The sequence below is a fragment of the Sitophilus oryzae genome, unplaced genomic scaffold (assembly GCF_002938485.1).
Source record: "Sitophilus oryzae breed Bouriz unplaced genomic scaffold, Soryzae_2.0 scaffold_466_pilon_pilon, whole genome shotgun sequence".
Lineage (NCBI taxonomy): Eukaryota > Metazoa > Arthropoda > Insecta > Coleoptera > Curculionidae > Sitophilus > Sitophilus oryzae.
The window spans coordinates 2,857,837-2,878,487 of NW_022147047.1; the positions used below are offsets into that span (position 1 = coordinate 2,857,837).

Genomic DNA, 20,651 nt, shown 5'->3' on the forward strand with positions numbered 1-20,651 from the left:
GTTGATAAAAAAACTTAGACTCATGTTTGAATCTTATGTGTACAAAAAATTATTATTAATAATAATAATATATAGTTTATTGAATACTAACAACACACCTCTACAATTCATACAATACAAAATCATAGTTTTTAGTACCCAAATGGATACTGGAATCATTTCAAAAATATTCTAGTCCAGATCCATAAAAAATATATTATATCCGTTCACTTATTGTACTGTGTTCTTAAATTCATAATTACAATTCTAAACTTAGTTTACCCTAATATAAACTACAAAAAAAACATAAGCATATATATGATCAAAGACGGGAGAAGAGGAACAGCAAAGAAACAAAAGGTATCAATGAAATAAGGTTTGGGCAGGCACTCCAGCCGGAACAAACTATAAAGCCTTACTTAATAATGACTTGTAGGAAAATTTGAACGATTCAGGTGAAAGATTTCTTAAATAGGCAGGTACCAAATTATAGAGTTTGTATATGTTATAAGTAAACGACCTCTGAAATATTTGTGTTCTATGAGCAGGAGGCGAGATGCGACCTCCAAATCGAAGGTTGAGATTATGAATGTCGGTCCTATATGATATTTTCTGCACTAAATAGGGAGGGCAGTTATTAAATATAATTTTGTGAAACAATATAACTGAGTGAAGCTTGCGTCTCTCTAACATGACATCCATGATGCACTTTACAGTTTATGAGATATTCGCGAGTATTTTCTAATTCCGTATATGAAACGGAGACACGAGTTTTGTGCTTTTTGTATACGTCTTATATCAAACTGGTCTAAACATGGCCCATAAACCGCATCAGCAAAATTAAAATGTGAAAGAACAAGTGAATCGGAGAGTGCAATCTTGAGTTTCTCTGACAGAATATGACGATGAGGAAACAATAGTTTTAAATTAGTATACGCTCTTTTGAGGCATTTAGTAACGTGAGGTTTAAAGCGTAAATTGCTATCAAAAGTAAGACCCAAATTTCGAGCTACATCAACACATTGAAGAGTACTATCTTTTATTTTTAATTCAAAATCAACAGAAATTGTTTTATTATGTTTTCCAAACACCATAAAACACGATTTACTTGGATTGATATTTAAAAGAGATGCGCTTCCGAAAACTTACTTAGACTTTCCAAATCAGTATTTAGAAATTTTGAAGCATCGGCCGATTTATCAGGATTAAATGACATTACTAATTGCGTGTCATCGGCATATAATTGGCTCATGCTATATTCAATATACTGAGATATGTTGCAAGTATACATGCTATATAGAAGAGGCCCCAATATAGAACCTTGCGGCACGCCACTATCAATATATAGAATCTCAGATTTTCCTTTATTTGTTTCCACATACTGTCTTCTATCCGCTAAGTAATTGCTTAATAACAAAGTTGCACCCTCCGAAAATCCTAAGTAATGCAATATCGAAACTAAAATTTCATGGTTAATTTTGAATAAAAGCCTTAGTATAATCTAAAAGTACCATTACTGCTGTTTCACCCTTATCTATAGCTCTAAAAATCTCATTTGTGACATTGAGCAAAGCTGTTGTACAGCTGTAACCCTTGCGAAATCCCGATTGACTAGCTAGAAAAAGATTGTTTTGGTTCAGACGATCTGTTAGTTGTAAACACATAATCCTCTCCAAAATTTTTGATAAGATTGATAAAATGCTTATTGGCCTCATGTTTAAACGATGTTGGGTTTGTTATCTTAGCGAGAGGAATCACTTTTGCTATTTTCCAGCAATCTGGAAATTGAGATTCCAATAAGCATGAATTGATTATATTTGTTATGAAAGGTAATATTCTGTTTAGACATAAGAGCAGCATATCCAGTGAAATTTCATCCACACCGACTGCTGATGATTTTATATTAATAATGCTGTCCTTAACTGTACTTTCTGTTACTGAACAAAACTCAAACAAATGCAATAAATTCGGATGCGTCTTGTTTAAATAAGAGTTTATAACGTTTCTGTCCACTGAATTGGTATTAGTAGAGAATGCTGAAAAAGCTTTATTGATATCATCAGGAACGTTTAGTAAATCAGGGATGGTATTATTAGAACTAGTGGCACAAATGTTCAATTCTCTAAATTTTCTCCACGATAATCTCTGATTGAACTTAATTTTTTCAAGTGAAACTTCAAAATATTGTTTTTTTTTTCATAATGTATAGCTCTATTCGTAAAATTCCTCAGTTCCTTGTAATAATTCCATTTAGACTCAGACCGATCGTTTTTGAAGGCGTTATAGGCTTTATTTTTTAATTTGACCATTTGTTTAATAGTATCAGTAAACCATGGCTGCCTCCTTTTTTCAATTATTTTATCAATAATATTATCTATTAATAATATTATCTATTTATCAATAATAATATATATATTATAATATCAATATAAAAAAGACAGTTAGAATCTTAGAAGCATTATGAAATCAAAAATGTAGAAAAAATAACACAAGTGAGTAGAGATGTCCAAAAAATATGCTCATCTTTAATTCAAAAGTATTCCAAAATTGACGTGTATTCCGTTGCTTACCTTGGTTATGGTTTTATGTTCCCTTTCTATCGGTTTCCTGAGAGTTTTCTTATTACGGAACACGGTTCCTGAAAAATTCTGTTATAACTGTCACCAAACTAACAAGCGCGAGAAGGCTGTTTTTTCTGGTTTTATTTGTCAATCAATGTCATTTATGTGACAGAAATCAAGCAAATGTTGGAAGTTCGGGTGAAATTTCTCATTTAATTTCTAAAATTTGTAATAATATTTTGTATTTACATCCAAAAGCAATGAAGGTAGGCAGTAAAGGTAAATAAATTTTATTAACTAAATAGAATGACTTTTTAGGATCATTTAAATTTATCATGCAGCCATTGTTTCTTAAAGTCAGGAACATTTAAAGAAAACATGAAAAACAAGACAACAAGTAATCGTGAATGTTTTGTAAGGTATTAATTAATTATTAATTATTCGTTTCTTTGACCTGCATACTATATATATTTTGTTTTTACTCTTAAGTAAGTAAAAACAAAAAAAATATATATAAATACTGATTAGAGTTGTTTATTTATTATTGATCTGTTTTAATATTGGACCTGCAAATCTTCACTTGAGCTGTCTAACGAATTTAACAGTTTATTAAGAAAGTACTTTTCAATATTAAACTCCATTGAAAAGAAGAAGCAAACGTAAAAGCAGAGAATAGGATCATTAAAAATGCATAAAAGATAAATTTTATAATAGAGGTATTGAAATTTAGAAAACGTCAACATTTGACGTTTCCAATATTTTACCAAACCATTCCGTATCAAACCGATGTTTTTCAGGAACCGCTCTTTACCGTAGTTTACCGGTCTGGTTCGCCTGATTTTGCAACGGAATACAGCCTTAATTCCTATAAGGGAAAGACAGCTTAGTTGTCAAAAATTACTCTAGTTAGAGTAGTTTAAATTGTCCAAAAATTTACGAATACATTAAAATGTAAGTTCAAATAGGAATCAAATAAACTAAAATAAAGTAAATATTTTAGAATTCTATTTCTTGTATTAATTTAATTAAAACAGAATTGCGTCACCTAAATAAATCAAGTAAGCTTTCTAAATGATTACTATTTTGTAGTTTTTTGATGAAGATTGGCGTGCATTACTGGTAAAGTTGATTTATCTAGGTCATTGTAAATAAAACACACCGAAGATGTAAAAATAACTTATAAAATTGTGTTACGTAATGACAAAATAACTTGAGAATAGTATACACGGTGGTCCAAACACCATTCCGGAAACTTCGGCAGCAGATAAAAATAAGTAAAAAAGTTCGTATAAATGTATGTCCTAAAATGCTTAGTTTCGGAGATACAGGGTGTAGAAGTTTAATTTTTATTTCGATTTTTTCCAAATAATTTCTGAAGTAACTTCAGATGTGTCAATACGATTCCTATTTGTAGGGGGTTTTAACTGTAATAACTTTTCGTCCGCACCTGTATAAAACTACTGAGTAAAAAAATATACATTTCCGTGACTTTTTACGTAAAAAATATCTCTTGGTAAAAATTGCTGTGCGCAACCGTTCTCAAAGACATTACGGTCAGCTCCAACTATTTGAGCACCAGGATATCCAACTGAGGGTATCATCTGAGCCATCGTGCTCGGATCCCAGATACATACAGTTTGAAATAAGCGAAGGTGAAAGAACTCTCCTGCAATATAGGGATCCAAAGTGCACAGATTGGAAAGGATACAACCGCTCACTCGTGCATCTGCTGGAACCCACAATTGCAAAAGTGAGAGATCGCGATGAGATCGAGATTGCAGCGAAACAACTGCGGTGTGCAATCATAACGGCTTATAGTGAAAATTGTCCACTTAAAACAAAGAAGGATAATAGGAAGTCCTCTTGCTGGAACAACAAACTGGACAAAAGAAGAAAAGAAGTGCGACAGCTCTTTAATCGCGCTAAAGTGTCAGGTAACTGGGAAACCTATCGTACGACGTTGACGGAGTACTATAAGGAAATAAGAAGGGCGAAGAGAGAGTCTTGGAGAAGGGTCTCTGGGAGTCTGGTCGATCTACCCCAAAGCACCAGAATTCACAAGATTCTCTCAAAAGAACCAGTGAATGAGCTAGGGACGATACAGCGTCCCGACGGTAACTTCATAGAGTCCAGGAAAGAAACGCTAGAGATTTTGGCCCAAAAACACTTCCCAGGCTGCCTGATTCTAGGTGATGAAGAACGACCTCCCCCAATACTCATGAGTCGCAAAAATCGGCCCACAAAAGAGGATTGGGAGATAGCGAAGAAAGTAATCACCTATAGGGAGACTAAGGGGGCCATCGAAAGTTTTGACCCATTTAAATCTCCAGGAGAGGACGGGGTGTTCCCGGCCTTATTGCAGAAGGCTGATAGCATTATCGTCCCTCGCTGAGTAAGGATCTTTAGGGCAAGATATTCTTAGACATTGAGGGAGCATTTAACAATGTTACCCCTCAATCGCTCCTAGGCGCTGTAAAAGCCCGAGTAGTCGAAGCAACCATAACTGAATGGATTGAGCAAATGCTCAAAAATCGAATAGCAACGACCTCGCTCAGCGGTGAGTCCGTCAGGTTTGTTCCGGGCAGGGGATGCCCGCAAGGAGGAGTTCTCTCTCCTCTTCTGTGGACCCTGTTAGCGGATGACCTGATGGCTTGATACAATATTGTTATTTTATTGGGCTGCTTAGCCCGTTGATAAATAAATAAATAAATAAATATATTAGGAGATGGGAACAAAGTGTCGCTAATATGGATACCGGGACATGTCGGCCTAGAGGGAAATGAACGTGCTGATTCCCTCGCCAAAACCTGGCGAGCCTGGTGCAGGCTCGCCATTCGTGGACCCAGAACCGACACTTAGTGTACCAAAAAATCTCGCAAGAGACAGGCTCTGTGAATGGGTTAGGGGTGCGGCGTTTCGGGACTAGTATGACAGTCCCGGAATGGAACATGCCAAGACAATCCTAGCAGGGCCATCCAAACGTAGAACAGATGAACTCCTAAAGGCTGGTAGGAACGGAGCGCGTACGCTTACTGCAGTATACACGGGCCACTGACGGCTGTGATCACACCTACAGAGGATGGGACTGGTGGAAGACGCCGAAGGCCGACTCTCTATGGAAGATGAAAAAACAATGAAGCACGTTATGTGTACCTGCCCCGCTGGGGGCTGGACCAGGTTTGAGGTTTTTTTTGTTTTCTGTTTGGTAAACCTACGCTAGACTTATCAAACATATCACCCTCGGACATAACGGCCTATATTAAAAGGCTGGGTCTTGAGGGTGAAGTTTAATGCTCTTTTTCTATTAAAGTGCTTGTAGAAACTGAGCCACAATAGGCCCTCGCGACCGCAGTGGAGGGTCCCAATTGAGACCCACTCTTAATCAAATACAATACAACCGTTCTCAAGATATGTAGAATGGAAATAGTCAATAGAAGTCATTATATTGACAAAAAATAAATAGGTACGTTGTGTAGATGGTTATTTGACTTTTTCAAGACAACATTTTTAAATTAATCATACATTTTTCTTCGCAAAAATGAGAGTTTCTCTTGAGCTTTTGACACAAAGCCATCATCAGAAATATAGTCAACATGTTTAATAATTTATATAAATGATGACAGGTACTGATAATTTCGATTCCAAATATCTCGAGAACCAAGTAACCAGGAGACCTTTTTTATGCAAAAAATGTCGCAAATATTTAAAAAAAAGTTAATTTCTTCAAACCAGTTAAAAAATATGTTGGTGACGCCCTGTACAAGTTGGAGTCATATTCAAGAGACATCAAAATCAAATTTCCAGACATACAAAACTCCCAGACACCAATTTTCATCCAAATATTGACGTTACTTCATAAATTATTCGGAAAAATCGAAATAAAAATGAAACTTCTACACACTGTATCTCCGAAACTAAGCATTTTAGGACATACATTTATACGACTTTTTTACTTATTTTTAAGGCAGAATATACTGCCGAAGTTTCCGGAACACAGTTCGGACCACCCTGTATAATTATTTATAACGACTATTTCCATGAATTATTTCAAAATCTCAGCAAATCTCTGTTTATTTATTTCTCCGAGACTTCTTATAATTCAATAGACGTATTTAAAAAATCTATTTTTTTTAAGTTTCTATCAGAACTCAATGTGGTATTCCTGATCCAAATGCAGTGCCTCTTTCAGTCTGCTTCCGAGCGTTTTATCCACTTGTTCAAAATTAGAAATGGCTCGTAACTGAATGACTGTTGTAGTGCGTTTCAGCCATTCAACCAAATTCTCGACCAGTCTTTGTCTTTCGTCTTCTTTCAGTACTCTGACGTACAGTAGACGAGGTTGAGTGAAGTTGTCATCGTTTCCACTGTCGATTCTGGCGGTTGAGAAGAAAAAAAATGATATTTTTGTAAAACAAAAAAATAACAAAAAAGTTCTTAGGTTTAAGAGATGATTGGAGGAATTAAAAAGAAGGGTAAAAATTGGTATACTGGGTGTCATTCTATTCAGAGAGTCATTTTCTATCTCTTAAGGTAAAACAGTTACGATGGTGCAATTTAAAAATCAAAAGTTGTAGTCATTTCCGGTGAAACAAAAATTGACCAAAAACAATTTTATACGTCAATCAATCCTGATTTATGTCATATACTAACGTATCAATTCTTATAGGCGTTTATATAAGTTATAGGGGTGAGCCACTTTTGAGAAATACCCGGTGTACGAAATTAACCATTTTAGAACAAGCGAAAACTTTTTTGGAGAAAAAAATGTCGATGACAAAATGTATAGCATAGTATTTTTACTCTATACAAAGTCAAAATTTATAAATTTATTTTGAACACTGTGTAGTATCTGGATAAAAAAAAACATATAAAATATCCGACCCTTTTGGAGGACCCTGTATATTTAATAATAATTTTATATTGCGTACCTGTATAGAAATTTAAAATTTTAGAGGTTCAAAAACGGTTCTAATAAAGAAAATTAAGTTACAGTAAAAAGCAATATGTTTGAGGGGGATGGATATACGAATCACTTTGATTTTGTACGTATAAGAAAAAGAAACATTTTTTATTTAATATTGATAATGATATGATCGAAAAAAATGGCGTCCAGTTGGCTTGAAGGTGACGATCGATGACATTCTCCATATAATTTTACATATAAAATGACAGCGATCTTCATTTCATAGCCATCGCTGACGTTTTTTTTTTCGATTATTCGGTATATTGTTGCATTTGAGAAAGAAGAGAAGAAAACACATTTCTAAACTAAAATTTCTCCTTTAGAAATTTCTTCTAAAAGAGAAAATAAAAATTCAAATAGAAGAATTTTCTATACAGGGTGAGTCTTAAATAAGTGCAAATATTTTTATGGGTATAGTATTTTTCGCGAATATTTTTTTTTGAAAATTTGGATTTTCTTGAAATTTTTTTTAACTTTTAGTTACAAACATAATTTCATGATAATAATGGCAACATGGGTAGTAGATTAAATTTTTATCAAAGAAAACCCAGAAAAGATGCAGAAAAAGGTATGAATAGAAAATATATGTTTCCTTTATCGAGATCTACTAGCCCCAAACATCTTTTTGCTCTTATTTAAAACTCACCCTGTATAGTAATTGCTGGGGACAATACAACAATAATAATAAAAATTAGAAATTTGGTGGTTTTTCCTAAAATATTAACTAAAGCGCTAACCTTTTAGCTTCTCCATGCAGTGGTATGCTTGGTGACAAGGCTTGAGCTCTTTTATCATCTACAGGCCCTTCGAAACTGTTAGGGTGATAGTTTGGAGCACCACCCTGACTATTGGTCGTACCGTATCCGTCACGTGAGTAATTGTGAACGACATAGGGCCTGTTCACAGGCAGCTGGTTGTAATTTGGACCTAAACGGTACTGGTGAGTGTCTCTGTAGGCAAACATACGTCCTTGCAACATGCGATCCGGAGATATCTCTACTCCTATGTTTAAAGAATGAATTCATTAGGAGAATCCGGGTAAGAAAAAGGAAGAATGTTATGGAGTAATGCATGTTGGTTAGGTTGTAGATGCAAAAAAACAAAATAAATTATGCGTGTCCAAGCGTTTTCCCGAAAGACTAACCGTTTTTTAAATAACAAATATTGTAATATTTGAGGAGCGTTTTCACCCTCTTGGAATTTGAGATTCAAGAAACCCCTCCTTATCCAAGCGTTTTCCGGAAAGGCTAACCGTTTTTTAAATAACAAATATTGTAATATTTGAGGAGCGTTTTCACCCTCTTGGAATTTGAGATTCAAGAAACCCCTCCTTATCGAACATCTACACCCCACAGTCAATCCGTTTGCCAAAAATCAGCTTATGAAATTTTACCATTACATTTTTAGAAATAAATATACCGGGTGTTTCTGAAAAGTGGTTCACTTCTATAACTTTTTTAATTTTTTAGATAAAAAACGAGATTTGGTATGTTAGTATAGGACATAAATCAGGATTGATCGACGTTTTCATTTATTTTCGGTCACTACCTATTTCACCGGAAATGACAACAACTTTTGATTTAAATGGTACCCTCGGTATTTTTTTACCGTATATGATAGAAAATGCCATGCTAAATAGAATGATATATTATATGTCAACTTTTGACATTTTCAATTTAAAAATGGCCATAAATAAACGTAACGTCAATTTTACTCCAAATACCAAGTATGTGGTACCAAATTATTTGTAAAAAATGCTTTTTCCAAATATGCTGAGCCAGCCTCGTACCATTTGAAAAATTTGAGTTATCATTAAAAATACGATTTGGGCATCTTTTAAGCGGTCATGAAAGAATACGAAAAAAAATTACACGATCAAATATATGTTTCCAAAGTTCTGTGATTACAAATTAATAGTTTTAACTCAGTCTTGGCACTCTAGACTGAAATTTAAAATTCTATTTTTATTTAATTGGAATTGTCTAAAATTGACGTATGGTATGTCATTCTATTTAGAATGTCGTTTTCTATCAAATAAAGTAAAAAAGTACTTAGGATACAATCTAAAAATACAAAGTTGTTGTTTTCCGGCGAAACAGGAAGCGACCGAAGGTAATTGAATACGTCAATTAATCCCGATTTATATCATATACTAACAAACCAAATTTCGTTGTATTATCTGAAAAATTAAAAAAGTAAAAAAAATGAGCCCCTTTTGAGAAACACCTGGTAGAATCGGCTGAAAATGAAACATACAGGTCTTAAAAATACACTATAACAAATAATCTACCAAAAGACCCCTGTGACCCTCCGCCTGCTAAATATTGATTCTTCAACGACAAAAGTTCTTAAACTGTTTACCGGTTAATTTATTTATTAAAATGCTTGCACTCGAAATCCGGGCACTCGAAAAAACAGCGACTACCTAAACGCATCCTAGATCTATAGAGCAAACTGGTTGTCGCATTCTTCCCCGCATCTCAGTCCTCGGGACCGATGCGATGGGCTGTGCCGTCGTTTACGACTTGCTGCTACGAGTATATAGTGTGAATTATATATGTTCGCGAAGTTTTGTTCGAGTAGCTTGGACGCAGCTTTACAGCAACAAAACAAATAAATATTCGGGAAATACAATAATATTCGGACAACACTGTAGAAAATCGTACCTGGTATCAAATGAGCCACATCCATAGCAATCTGCTCGATCTCAGCATAATAATTGGTAGGGTTCTTGTTCAGCACAATCTTCCCTACGGGTATCAACGGATAGTCAGCATGCAACCAGACTTTTGTCAGGTCAAAAGGGTCGTAGGGACTTTTCAGAGCTTGGTCATGGGTCATCACTTGAATGTAAAAGTCCCACGAAGGAAAATTTTTAGTTGCTATGGCATTGTACAGGTCTCTGGTGTGGTAGTCCGGATTTTCGCCAGCTATTCTTTGGGCGTCTCTGGCCGATAAGTTTTGGATACCTCGAGAAAAATAAATAAATCAATTAAAAAGAGAAATAATGTACCGGAAAAAACTCAGCGAAATAAGTAAACATAGAAAAAATGCTCTATATCAGGTTTTTAGTTTGGTCTTTTTTATTTTCTCGTTTATTTTTTATTGAAAACATATTTTCAAAATAAATTTGAATGTTTTTTAATGGTATGCTATAGATTTTTTAGGTCAGTGGATTTTTTATTAAATTCCTATTAGAAATATACCACTGTGTTACATTGTATACCGAGTGATTTATAAAATACATTCAGATGCAAAAAACGCAACGAAGAAAATTTTGTTCAAATTTAAACTGTTATATTTTTGTTATTTTTAGCCCTATTTTTATTATTTTTTTATCAAGCTGCATATAATTATATCAACTTTAATTTGTAAACTGAGTTTTTTATAAACTTTGGTATTTGGCATATTATACAGGGTTAATCGAGGGGTTGTTTTTTCCCCCTAACTTTGACACACCCTGTGCAATAATTTCGTGTGTAGATTTTCCTGAAATATAATTTTAGGGTCAGAACCATGTCTCCTGAGAATTTCGTTTTTTGGATCATGTCAATACATGCCTTGGTTAATTTTTAAGAGCGAAAAGAACTTGCCACCAACAATTTGCAATTTTTTCAATTATAATTTATTTTTGAAGTTTTTTTTCAATATGACAAGACAGCGTTGGTGATTATTGTGAACTATATACTACTATGAACGGCCCATCACGTTCGAAGTTTGGGAAATGCTTGGCAGGAGGCAGGGGTGGATGGGCCGGTGAGCCGGTCTTGATCAGAGCTCAAAAAAGATTGGTTTAGCAAAAATTAAATGGTTAATCTTCTAACTAAAATTATGTAAGATTCTTAGTGACTGACTAACTAACTAATCAATGATCATCAATATAATCGTTAGTTGCTTTTAAACACATAAACACCAATTTGTAAAATAACTATTGTTAGATGTCCTCCTCTGAGACACTTATAATTTTAATAAACATCTGTTGTTTGTTGTTCCATTTGAAATGTTTTATTATACAAGGTGAGTCAATAAGTGCACCTTATTTATTGTGCTGCTTTGTGCAAATATTTTCAAGGCTGGTAGATATGAATAAAAGAAAAATAATTTATTCTCTTTACCGTGTTTCAAATAAGTCCAAAATAACCGAGTTATTAAAGTTTGAATTTAAAAAAAACTGATTTATTTTTAAAAATTTTGCCACCTCAATCTTTCTGTATTTGCATCTCTTTTTGTGCCGTAATATCAAATATTAAGAAACTATACCGTGGGAAAATTTGCGGTGAACAAGAACTTTTAAATTTTTTTTTTAAAATATACAGGAAAATTTAAACGAAAAGTTTTTCAACATCTTTCTTTACAAAAAAGATATCAAATAGACATGTTCCTGAGGTCGAAATATACCACCCCTGAAAATATTTGCACTTATTTAAGACTTTTATTAAAACACATTTATATCCACTGCTTAGGTATTGTCTAGATTTTTTTCGTTTGAGTCATGGCATTATCATACAAGATGCCAAATGTAGAAACTAGGAAAAGTTACGTGATGAGAATTATACCAAAATTAAAACACGTATACATGACGAAGCTGCTGCTGTACGAGAAAAGAGAGAATTTCTTTCTACAATCTGTAAGAAAGTATATACCTGGAAAGCTAAAAATAATGTATTTCACAGAGGATTGCGCCAGCTGAACTGAATGAATCAGGAAGTCTTAAAGTTTCTCAAAACCGTGATTCAAAATATTCAAGATCAAATTAATTACCGTTATCGATAATGGAAATAAAACAGTAGGTAGAACCCTGTGAAACTGAGCGATTTTCTAGTAAAAATTCAGTCATGTCCGACCCGATATATTGATCTTTATAAACATTTTGATCAAGACAATTTCAATATTTTTAAAAAATCGGAGGCAAAAGAGATTTTTTCGTCCGAGCGAAAATCACCATTACTTGAGGTGATTTGACCCTTACCCAGGGTGTCCCAGAAATAAGTGCAAGTATTTTAAGGGGGGTAGATTTGGCCAAAAGAAACATTTTTTCTCTTTATCGTTTTTCAAGTAAGTCCAAAATAACCGAGTAATTTTACTTTGAAAATTTAAACAAAAAATGCTTTTTTGCTTAAATTTTGAGAACCACTATTATAAAAAAAAATAATAGCAAAAAAAAAATATTTTTTAATAATAAAGAATAATAGCTTCTGGTGTTCGTAGAGATAGTCGAGTATTTCTATCCATAAAACTTTTAAACCAGTCCGGCCCAGCCATATTAGTTCTAAGCCAGCTGGGGGAAGTCAGCTTTGTATTTGTTAATTCGAGTTTTACATCATATTGGTAAGCTAGTTTTCAAACTTCTGTTGGTAGTAAACCAAAATATATTTCTGAACTTCTGAGTAGATAAGAAGCTAATTTATGTTCTGTTTCTTGTGAGAATACCAATCTAGGTTTAACGTAATCCAATGAACAACTTTCGTTGTTTTGTTTTTTCTGACATCCCTGGATAAGGACGTCGGACACAAATTGAACATTTCGCTTGCTTTACGAATGCTCGATTTATTCTGCAGTACTTGTTGCGGTTCATAAATTTCTTGACTAGTTGTACCTCTTTCTGTTTTTCTTTTATAGTTTCTCTACAACAAAGAATATTTAGAATTTTTAAAATATGAAGACGAACGGTACAATAAAAGGCATGGTAATTTTTTGGGGTAAGATGTTACATGTAACAACTTACCCCAATAAATTGTAACTACCTGCCCCATGGCACGTTTTTAAATATAAATTGAAGTCAGCATTAATGGATATCGATAGTAGAAGAACACAACATTGCAAATTAAAGGTAAATATATTATGAACGTTCAAAGTAAACATTTTTGAGAAAATAAAAAGTATAGACATCAGGAATCAAAAATTTCGTAAAGGATTTGTTTACTTACTTGGTTCAAATCGAGACACATGCACACAACTTAGCAGTTTGGCGCTTGGAGAGTCACTGATAATTTTTATGTAATGCACAATGTTATAAGAAAACAAATGAGTCCACTTATGTCCATCAAAGAGTTTAAAATCTTGGTAAAAAAAGCGTGTGTAACTTCTTACCCGTGTAACAACGTGCCCCCCGCTCCCCTACTTCGCTTGATTCTAAAAGAAGAATGGGAAAACATAACGCGATATGATATATGCAGCCTCAATGACAGTATGACCGGACGCATACAGGCAGTTATAGCAGCCACGGGAGGCAATACAAAGTATTAGGGTATTTTTTACATTTTTTTTTCTGTTTGTATACTTCAGTATTACAGATGTTTTCCTTAATATCGCTATTAATGTTTATGAAAACCAGGACTGTATCGTTAGTCTTTAACGTTTTTTTTTAATTTACTATTATAGAGTATCCGATGCAGCATAATATAACGTTATGACAATACTCACCAAAACCATCTCGTCTTTTAAAAAATTACATCAAAAGTAATGATAACTGAAAAAATTGCAAATTAGTCGTGATCAGTTCATTTCGCTCTTAAAAATTAACCAAAGCATGTATTGACGTGATCCAAAAGAACAAAATGCTCAGGAAACATGGTTCTTACCGTAAAATTATATTTTAAAAAAATTACACACGAAATTATTGCACAGGGTGTTTTAAAGTTAGGATAAAAGAACAACCCCTCGATTAACCCTGTATAATATGCCAATTACTAAAGTTTGCAAAAAACTGAGTTTACGAATTAAAGTTGATATAATTATATACAGTTCGCTAAAAAATGCATGCAAATAGGGCTAAAAATAACAAAAATATAACACTTTAAATTTGAATGAACAATTTTATTAAAAACTTATTTAAAGCTCAGTCAGAATTTTGAATAATTTTTTATTTGACGTACCGTATAATAATATTTTCTTCAAAATTTAGGTTACTAAAGTTTGCTACGTTGTTTCATTTATACAGGATTACTCAAAAATTAAATTTACACAACATTGACAATTTATTTTAAATCATAAGCAAGCAGAGTTTACATTTTTTTGTCCCGTTATGCATTTGTTATGCCTGAAATGCTTCGTTTCGGAGATACAGGGTGTAAAAGTTTTTTTTTTCAAATAATTTTTGAACTAAAGTCGATATTTATTCAGACCACCCTGTATATCATTCGATCTAAAACTATACAACTTTAGTTTGAAAATATATTTGAATAACACTGATGTAATATTAACAAAAATATTTTTAATTTAATATTTTAAATAATGTAATTGTTAACACGCATTTGTCTACCTATTTCTTTATCTCACTGTATATTTAGATACCTTGATTGGTAATGAAATGGTACTTGATCCAATGCACCACGCCTTCTTTGTTCACAAACGAATACGTATGTGAACCATACCCATGCATATTTCTGTAAGATTTGGGAGTACCCCTGTCAGAGAACGTAATCAGTGTTTGATGGGTACATTCGGGTCTTAGAGAAACAAAATCCCAGAACATGTCGTAGTCTGGACGAATATTTGTTACCGGATTCCTAATGACAAAAATTATTACAAGAATGGAATTTACAAAAAATACATTTGATAGTAATATCGTTTTGAACAAAAAATATATAATTTTTTTATTAGCAGATCTCAAATTGACAATGCAGAACTTCCCCACTATATGTAAGTACGTCAGAAACAGTTAAAACTGTTCATTTACACTTGCAGAGTTATTACACTGACATAAAAAAAACTACTAACTGCCATCACAGTTTAAAGAATATACATAGTATACTAGCGTGTACCGGCCACTTCCTTCGCGTCGAATTAATCATTTGTAATGGTGATAAAGCAAAGCAAGAATTTCCATTACATCTTGCTTTGCTTTATCACCATTACAAATGATTAATTCGACGCGAAGGAAGTGGCCGGTACACGCTAGTATACTATGTATATTCTTTAAACTGTGATGGCAGTTAGTAGTTTTTTTTTTTATTGAATTTCAAGAATTTCCATTAGCATACAAACTGAAGAAAATTTTCTCACATTTATGTCAGCATGAGAAAAAACAATATGGCGATATTATTATATGTATAACTTGGTAATATTTGAGGCGTAGTTTCATCTCGTAGGAATTTGACTCTCAAAAAATGCGTTTGCCAAAAATAAGCTTTTTACGTCAAGCAGTTTAAGCAGAATCGTGGTTAATCAATTACCCAACTTTTTGGAACACCCTGTATGATTTAAAAAAAATCAAAATATGTAAAAAACAAAATAAATTATGCGTGTCCAAGCGTTTTCCCGAAAGACTAACCGTTTTTTAAATATCAAATATTGTAATATTTGAGGGGCGTTTTCACCCTCTTGGAATTTGAGATTCGAGAAACTCCTCCTTATTAAACCCCTACACCCCATAGTCAATCCGTTTGTCAAAAATCAGCTTTAAACGTCAAGCAGTTTAAGCAGAATCGTGATTACCAAATGGTCATATTTTATGAAACACCCTGTATAGATTTTTAAAAAATCCAAAAATATGTAAAACAACAAAATAAAATATACCTACGTGTTTAAGAGTTTTTCCGAAAAACTCACCGGTTTTTAAATAAAAAATATTCTAATATTTGACAGGTGGTTTCACGCCCTTAGAATTCGAGTTTCGAAAAATCCCTTCTTATCGAACCTCTACACCCTAAAGTCAATCCGTTTTCCAAAAATCAGCTTTTTACGTCAAGCGCTTTAAGCAGAATCGTGATTAATCAATAACCAGATTTTTCGAAACACCCTGAATACATATCTAAAAAATCTTAAAATATGTAAAAAAACAAAATAAGATATACGTGTTTAAGCGTTTTTTCGGAAACTTGACCGTTTTTTAAATAAAAAATATTGTAATATTTGAGGGGTGGTTTCACTCCCTTGGAACTGGAATTTCGAAAAATCCCTTCTTATCGAACCTCTACACCCTAGAATCAACCTGTATGCCAAAATTGAGCTTCTTACGTTGAGTGGTTTGAGCAGGATCGTGATTAATCAGTGAGTCAGTTACTTAAGGATTTTATATATTAGTATAGAAATTCTTTAAACTGTGGTACTATCCGGGGACATTCTGTATGTTAGATACTAATTTAAAACAGTGTTAAATAATAAAATCAGTAGAGTAATTCTAGGCTGAAGATGGGAAAGTATACCTTTTCATTACATGAATAAAACTGGAGAAAACAGCTGCGTCCTTAACAAAGAATACGGGCGTGTTGTTTCCCACTATATCCCAAATTCCGTCGTCTGTGTAAAATTTGATGGCAAATCCTCTAACATCCCTTACAGTATCGGCATAACCACGTTCTCCAGCCACAGTCGAAAATCTAGAAGTGTTTTATTGAATTTTGTTACTTGAATAAAAATTCTTTGAAATGAGGATTTTTTGGTCATCTTGACAACCCCGTATTCGTTGTATAGACCGGACGAACAATGTTTAATGGAAAATAATTGACTTTGAAAATTAAATATTAAAAATTTATCAAAAATCGAATTTTTGATTAATTAGATAGATTATTTTTTTAGAAGTAAAAAATAATTAAATACCAACTTTATAAATATAATATAATATATTTTTTAATCACTGTACATTGACACCAATATCAATAATAATGAATATTTTAACTTAACTTACTATATTTTATTTTCTAAATATTTGCTTTCAATTTACCTCATCGCTATGGGAGTTCTTTTACCAATTTGAGCGAAGGGTTTGGCAGCAGTGTACTTGGTTATATCATGGGTGACCTCGAAGTACCCAAAAGCACCCGCACCTTTGGCGTGGACCACCCTTTCCGGGTTTCTTTCTTTGGTGAAATGACTTAAGTCATCTAGAAGCATCACATCTTGGAGCAAAGTTGGTCCGTGGTAGCCTACCGTTAAACTAGCATCTTTGGTTCCTATAGGGTTGCCAGAGTTCGTGGTTATAGAGTTTTTTTCACCCTGTAACAATAGTAGTCCTTTGTTATACGCAGCATATTTATACCATTGTCGTTGGAAACATATTATGCAAATTTTAAAAATGGTGAATAAGTTTTCCCCAAATAAAATTTTCGGATGAGTTTTCTAAATAAAATAAAAAACTGCACTTATTCTTCCAATCAAAAATATTTGACATTCATTAAAATGAATTATTTTATTAATGGAAATAACAGTCTGGTACATCCCAAAGGGCGGAAATTCATCAGTCTGGCTGAAAATTTGCGGATGCAAAAATTTGACAGATTTTTGAAATCCATAACCCTTAATTTCCCATGTTTGAGATTTAACGTATCCTTTGATAATATCATAAACTTTAATCAAAAGCAAGTTTGGTTGATTTACGAAATTGGAAAATAAGTCTGGATGGCGACCTCTTGAAAATTGTAAAAATTACAACATTTTTGCTCTTATTTTCCCCGATTTGAAAATTTGTCACATGCTAAATAATACTATAATTTCATGGGAAATACACGTCTGGCTGTCATTTACAATCACGAAAGCCCCGCCAGACTCACAAGTTAGGTCGTATATTTCGTATTTTTAGATGCAAAAATTGTTGCCACTCATACTCAATAAAAAATGTGGACAAGTCACCTTGACCACATTTTTTATTGCTATTGCTCAAAAATTAAGGGAGAAACCAAAATAAAGCCAAGAGATCAATTTTGTAGAGAATTACATTTCCTACCACAAATATTTGATATTTATTAATACAACGTTCTTATATCTCTAATAATTAGTACAAAAAATCAAAACGTTGAGAAAAGTGTTTGTGGCCAAAGTCAAATTTTGCCCGAAACCAATATTTTTCTTACAAATTATAAAAAGTAAAAACATGTAGAGATGACAATAATCACCTGTATAATTGAACATGCCGAATTTAGCGTGCCTGAGCGTTGGACGAGTCTGGCAAGGCTTTCGAGATGTTCCACATGAGCCAGACTATATTTACAGCTGTAATTATAATATAAACTATCATCTGATAAATTTTTAGGATTGCGAAAATAAGGGCGATGGTTTTAATAATTTTTATCTATTTTTTCACCTGCCAGACATACCTATTACTCATTCTCACAGATTAGCCAGACTATTTTTTTTCTTAAAAGACAAAGAATTTATAAATTTCCTCAATTTTTTCATTTCTAAGATAACATAACTTACTTACTTCATGTTTTTCAGCATACTCTACTAACTGATTGGCCACAGCATCTCTAACAAAAGCTTTTTTAGACATTATATAGCACTATTTTCTCTACCAAGAAAAAAAAACAGAAAAAATAACTAGAATTTCTAATCTGACTATGGAGATATAAACACACTAAACTATTATTTTTATTTTCCTAAGTTTATATAATATTTCCGGGTCTAGTAATCTGACCGCAAAATTTGGAACCCGAAAATAAAGAAAAAATAGAAACATATTATCTATAAACGTGTGTGTATTGTGGATAAGAACCCCAGCCATGAAGAATAACAATAACACAAAATTCCTTCGAAGGGTTGATAAATGTTTAGTCTGACATTTAAACCGAAAAGGTCCTTTCTGATGATTGAAGGGATAATATGGGTGTTTATACAAAGTACTTAACATTTAAAAATCTCATATTTTTTAATCATAGAAAATGATAATAAAAACATTGTCATCATAGGATATAAAATAAATATCAAGGATATAGAAAGTGTCCCAGGCTGAGTGTCTTTTTCGATAAACCGTAATAGTGTCACTGTTAATTTAAGTTCTGATACAAAAAAAATCCTTCTAAATTCACTACCTCTAAACTAAACTAATTGTAGAATAAGTAATAAATAAGATTAAATAAGCTCAGTAAGAACAAACAAATCCACAAAATTTCAAATCAAATTCAAATGTCAACAGAACTGTTAAGGATAGTAAGGACTATGGTGATTCTGTCCACCATGAATAAATATATTGATAGCAAAAAATGTTTATACCTTTATGGCGGATCTCTGCAAAAAAAGTTATATGGGTATATATTTATACCTTGCGATATTGATGATTGATTCCGATATTGATATCGGAAAAGGCCAATATCGACTCTGAAATTCAGCACAGAACTAGCAGCGCCTCAAGAGCATTCTGGAAATTAAAAGACAGATTTTTCTACAATCATGACTTGAGCACAAAAACGAAACTTGCAGTGTACCGAGCAATAATAATACCCACCATGTTATATGGAGGCGAAACCTGGGTGCCGTACCGCCGACACATGAACGCATTAAATAAGTTGCAACAGAGACACCTTAGACAACTGTTAAGAATCAAATGGTACCACCATGTCTGAAACGTTTCAGTCCTTGAAAAAGCAAGCTGCGAGAGCGCTGAAGTCATGATTACTAAATCCCGCTTAAGATGGGCTGGCCACGTATGCAGGGTGCAAGAAAACCGCCTACCGAAATCTCTTTATTACGGTGATCTTGTAGAGGGTAAGAGGAAACCGGGTAGATAACTCAAAAGATACAAAGATATTTTCCATGAAAACTTAAAGGGGGTACTATGCAGCATCAGTGGGAGGACGCAGCGCAAAATAGAACGCAACGGAGGAGAATTGTTAACTCAGTTAACAACGACAACCAAAAAGTAAAGAGGCAACAAAGTATGAGATGTTTGAATGTCCGGAGTGCGGAAGAGAGATAACATCACGCATCGGGCTTTTCAGTCACAGAAAAGCTCATGAAAGAAAACGCCTTGCGTAACCACCTTCTGATGCGTGTCAAATACTCGTCAGCGAGTAATGGCAGCAAGTAAGTAAGTATACCTTGCTGGCAAGCGAAACCTTGGCTCGGCGTTTGCATGTATAGAAGTGAATCGCTATGGCAATCTAGTCGGAGAGGGTAAAAATACGAAGTATTTATTACATAATCACTTAATTTGACGCTAGATTCCATGCGCTTGGAACAATACTTGCCTTCTGTCTTTATTCAGTACATCTTACTTTACTAAGCGTTACCAGCAAAGCCACAAAGGCTCTCATGATATGCAGAAGACTGGCGGGAAATAGGTGGGGCTGCGCCCCTAACATTTTGCGCTGGATGTATACCATGATAGTAAGCCCCATGATTACTTATGGAGCAGTTGCTTGGTATACAAAACTAGAGCAACGTACAGCAAGGCAAAACCTGTGCAAAGTACAGAGACTGGCATGTATCTGCAT

The 20,651-nt window shown here is 33.5% G+C and overlaps 2 protein-coding genes across 3 annotated transcripts in view; one reads left to right on the forward strand and one right to left on the reverse strand.

Annotated features, from left to right (window-relative positions):
• LOC115886051 (xaa-Pro aminopeptidase ApepP-like) overlaps nucleotides 1-20,651 on the forward strand; it is a 130,528-nt gene that overhangs the window by 34,401 nt on the left and 75,476 nt on the right. The window lies entirely within an intron of this gene.
• Nucleotides 6,594-18,772, reverse strand: LOC115886054 (catalase-like). Its single transcript, XM_030905081.1, has 7 exons — nucleotides 18,644-18,772; nucleotides 17,168-17,439; nucleotides 16,650-16,823; nucleotides 14,797-15,011; nucleotides 10,170-10,472; nucleotides 8,241-8,505; nucleotides 6,594-6,913 (listed from the first exon to the last, which is right to left on the reverse strand). Exons 1-7 carry the CDS (start codon nucleotides 18,710-18,712, stop codon nucleotides 6,682-6,684), a joined length of 1,530 nt encoding a protein of 509 aa, XP_030760941.1. The 5' UTR covers nucleotides 18,713-18,772; the 3' UTR covers nucleotides 6,594-6,681.

What these genes read in the sequence shown, in the direction of transcription:
- LOC115886054 (XM_030905081.1), bottom strand. Translation starts at nt 18,712, where the DNA reads ATGTCTAAAAAAGCTTTTGTTAGAGATGCTGTGGCCAATCAGTTAGTA. An exon ending in TTTATTCATGTAATGAAAAG is followed by an intron (nt 15,012 to 16,649) that starts GTATACTTTCCC and finishes TTTTGTCATTAG; the next exon opens with GAATCCGGTAACAAATATTC. An exon ending in CTGCATGGAGAAGCTAAAAG is followed by an intron (nt 6,914 to 8,240) that starts GTTAGCGCTTTA and finishes CTCAACCGCCAG; the next exon opens with AATCGACAGTGGAAACGATG.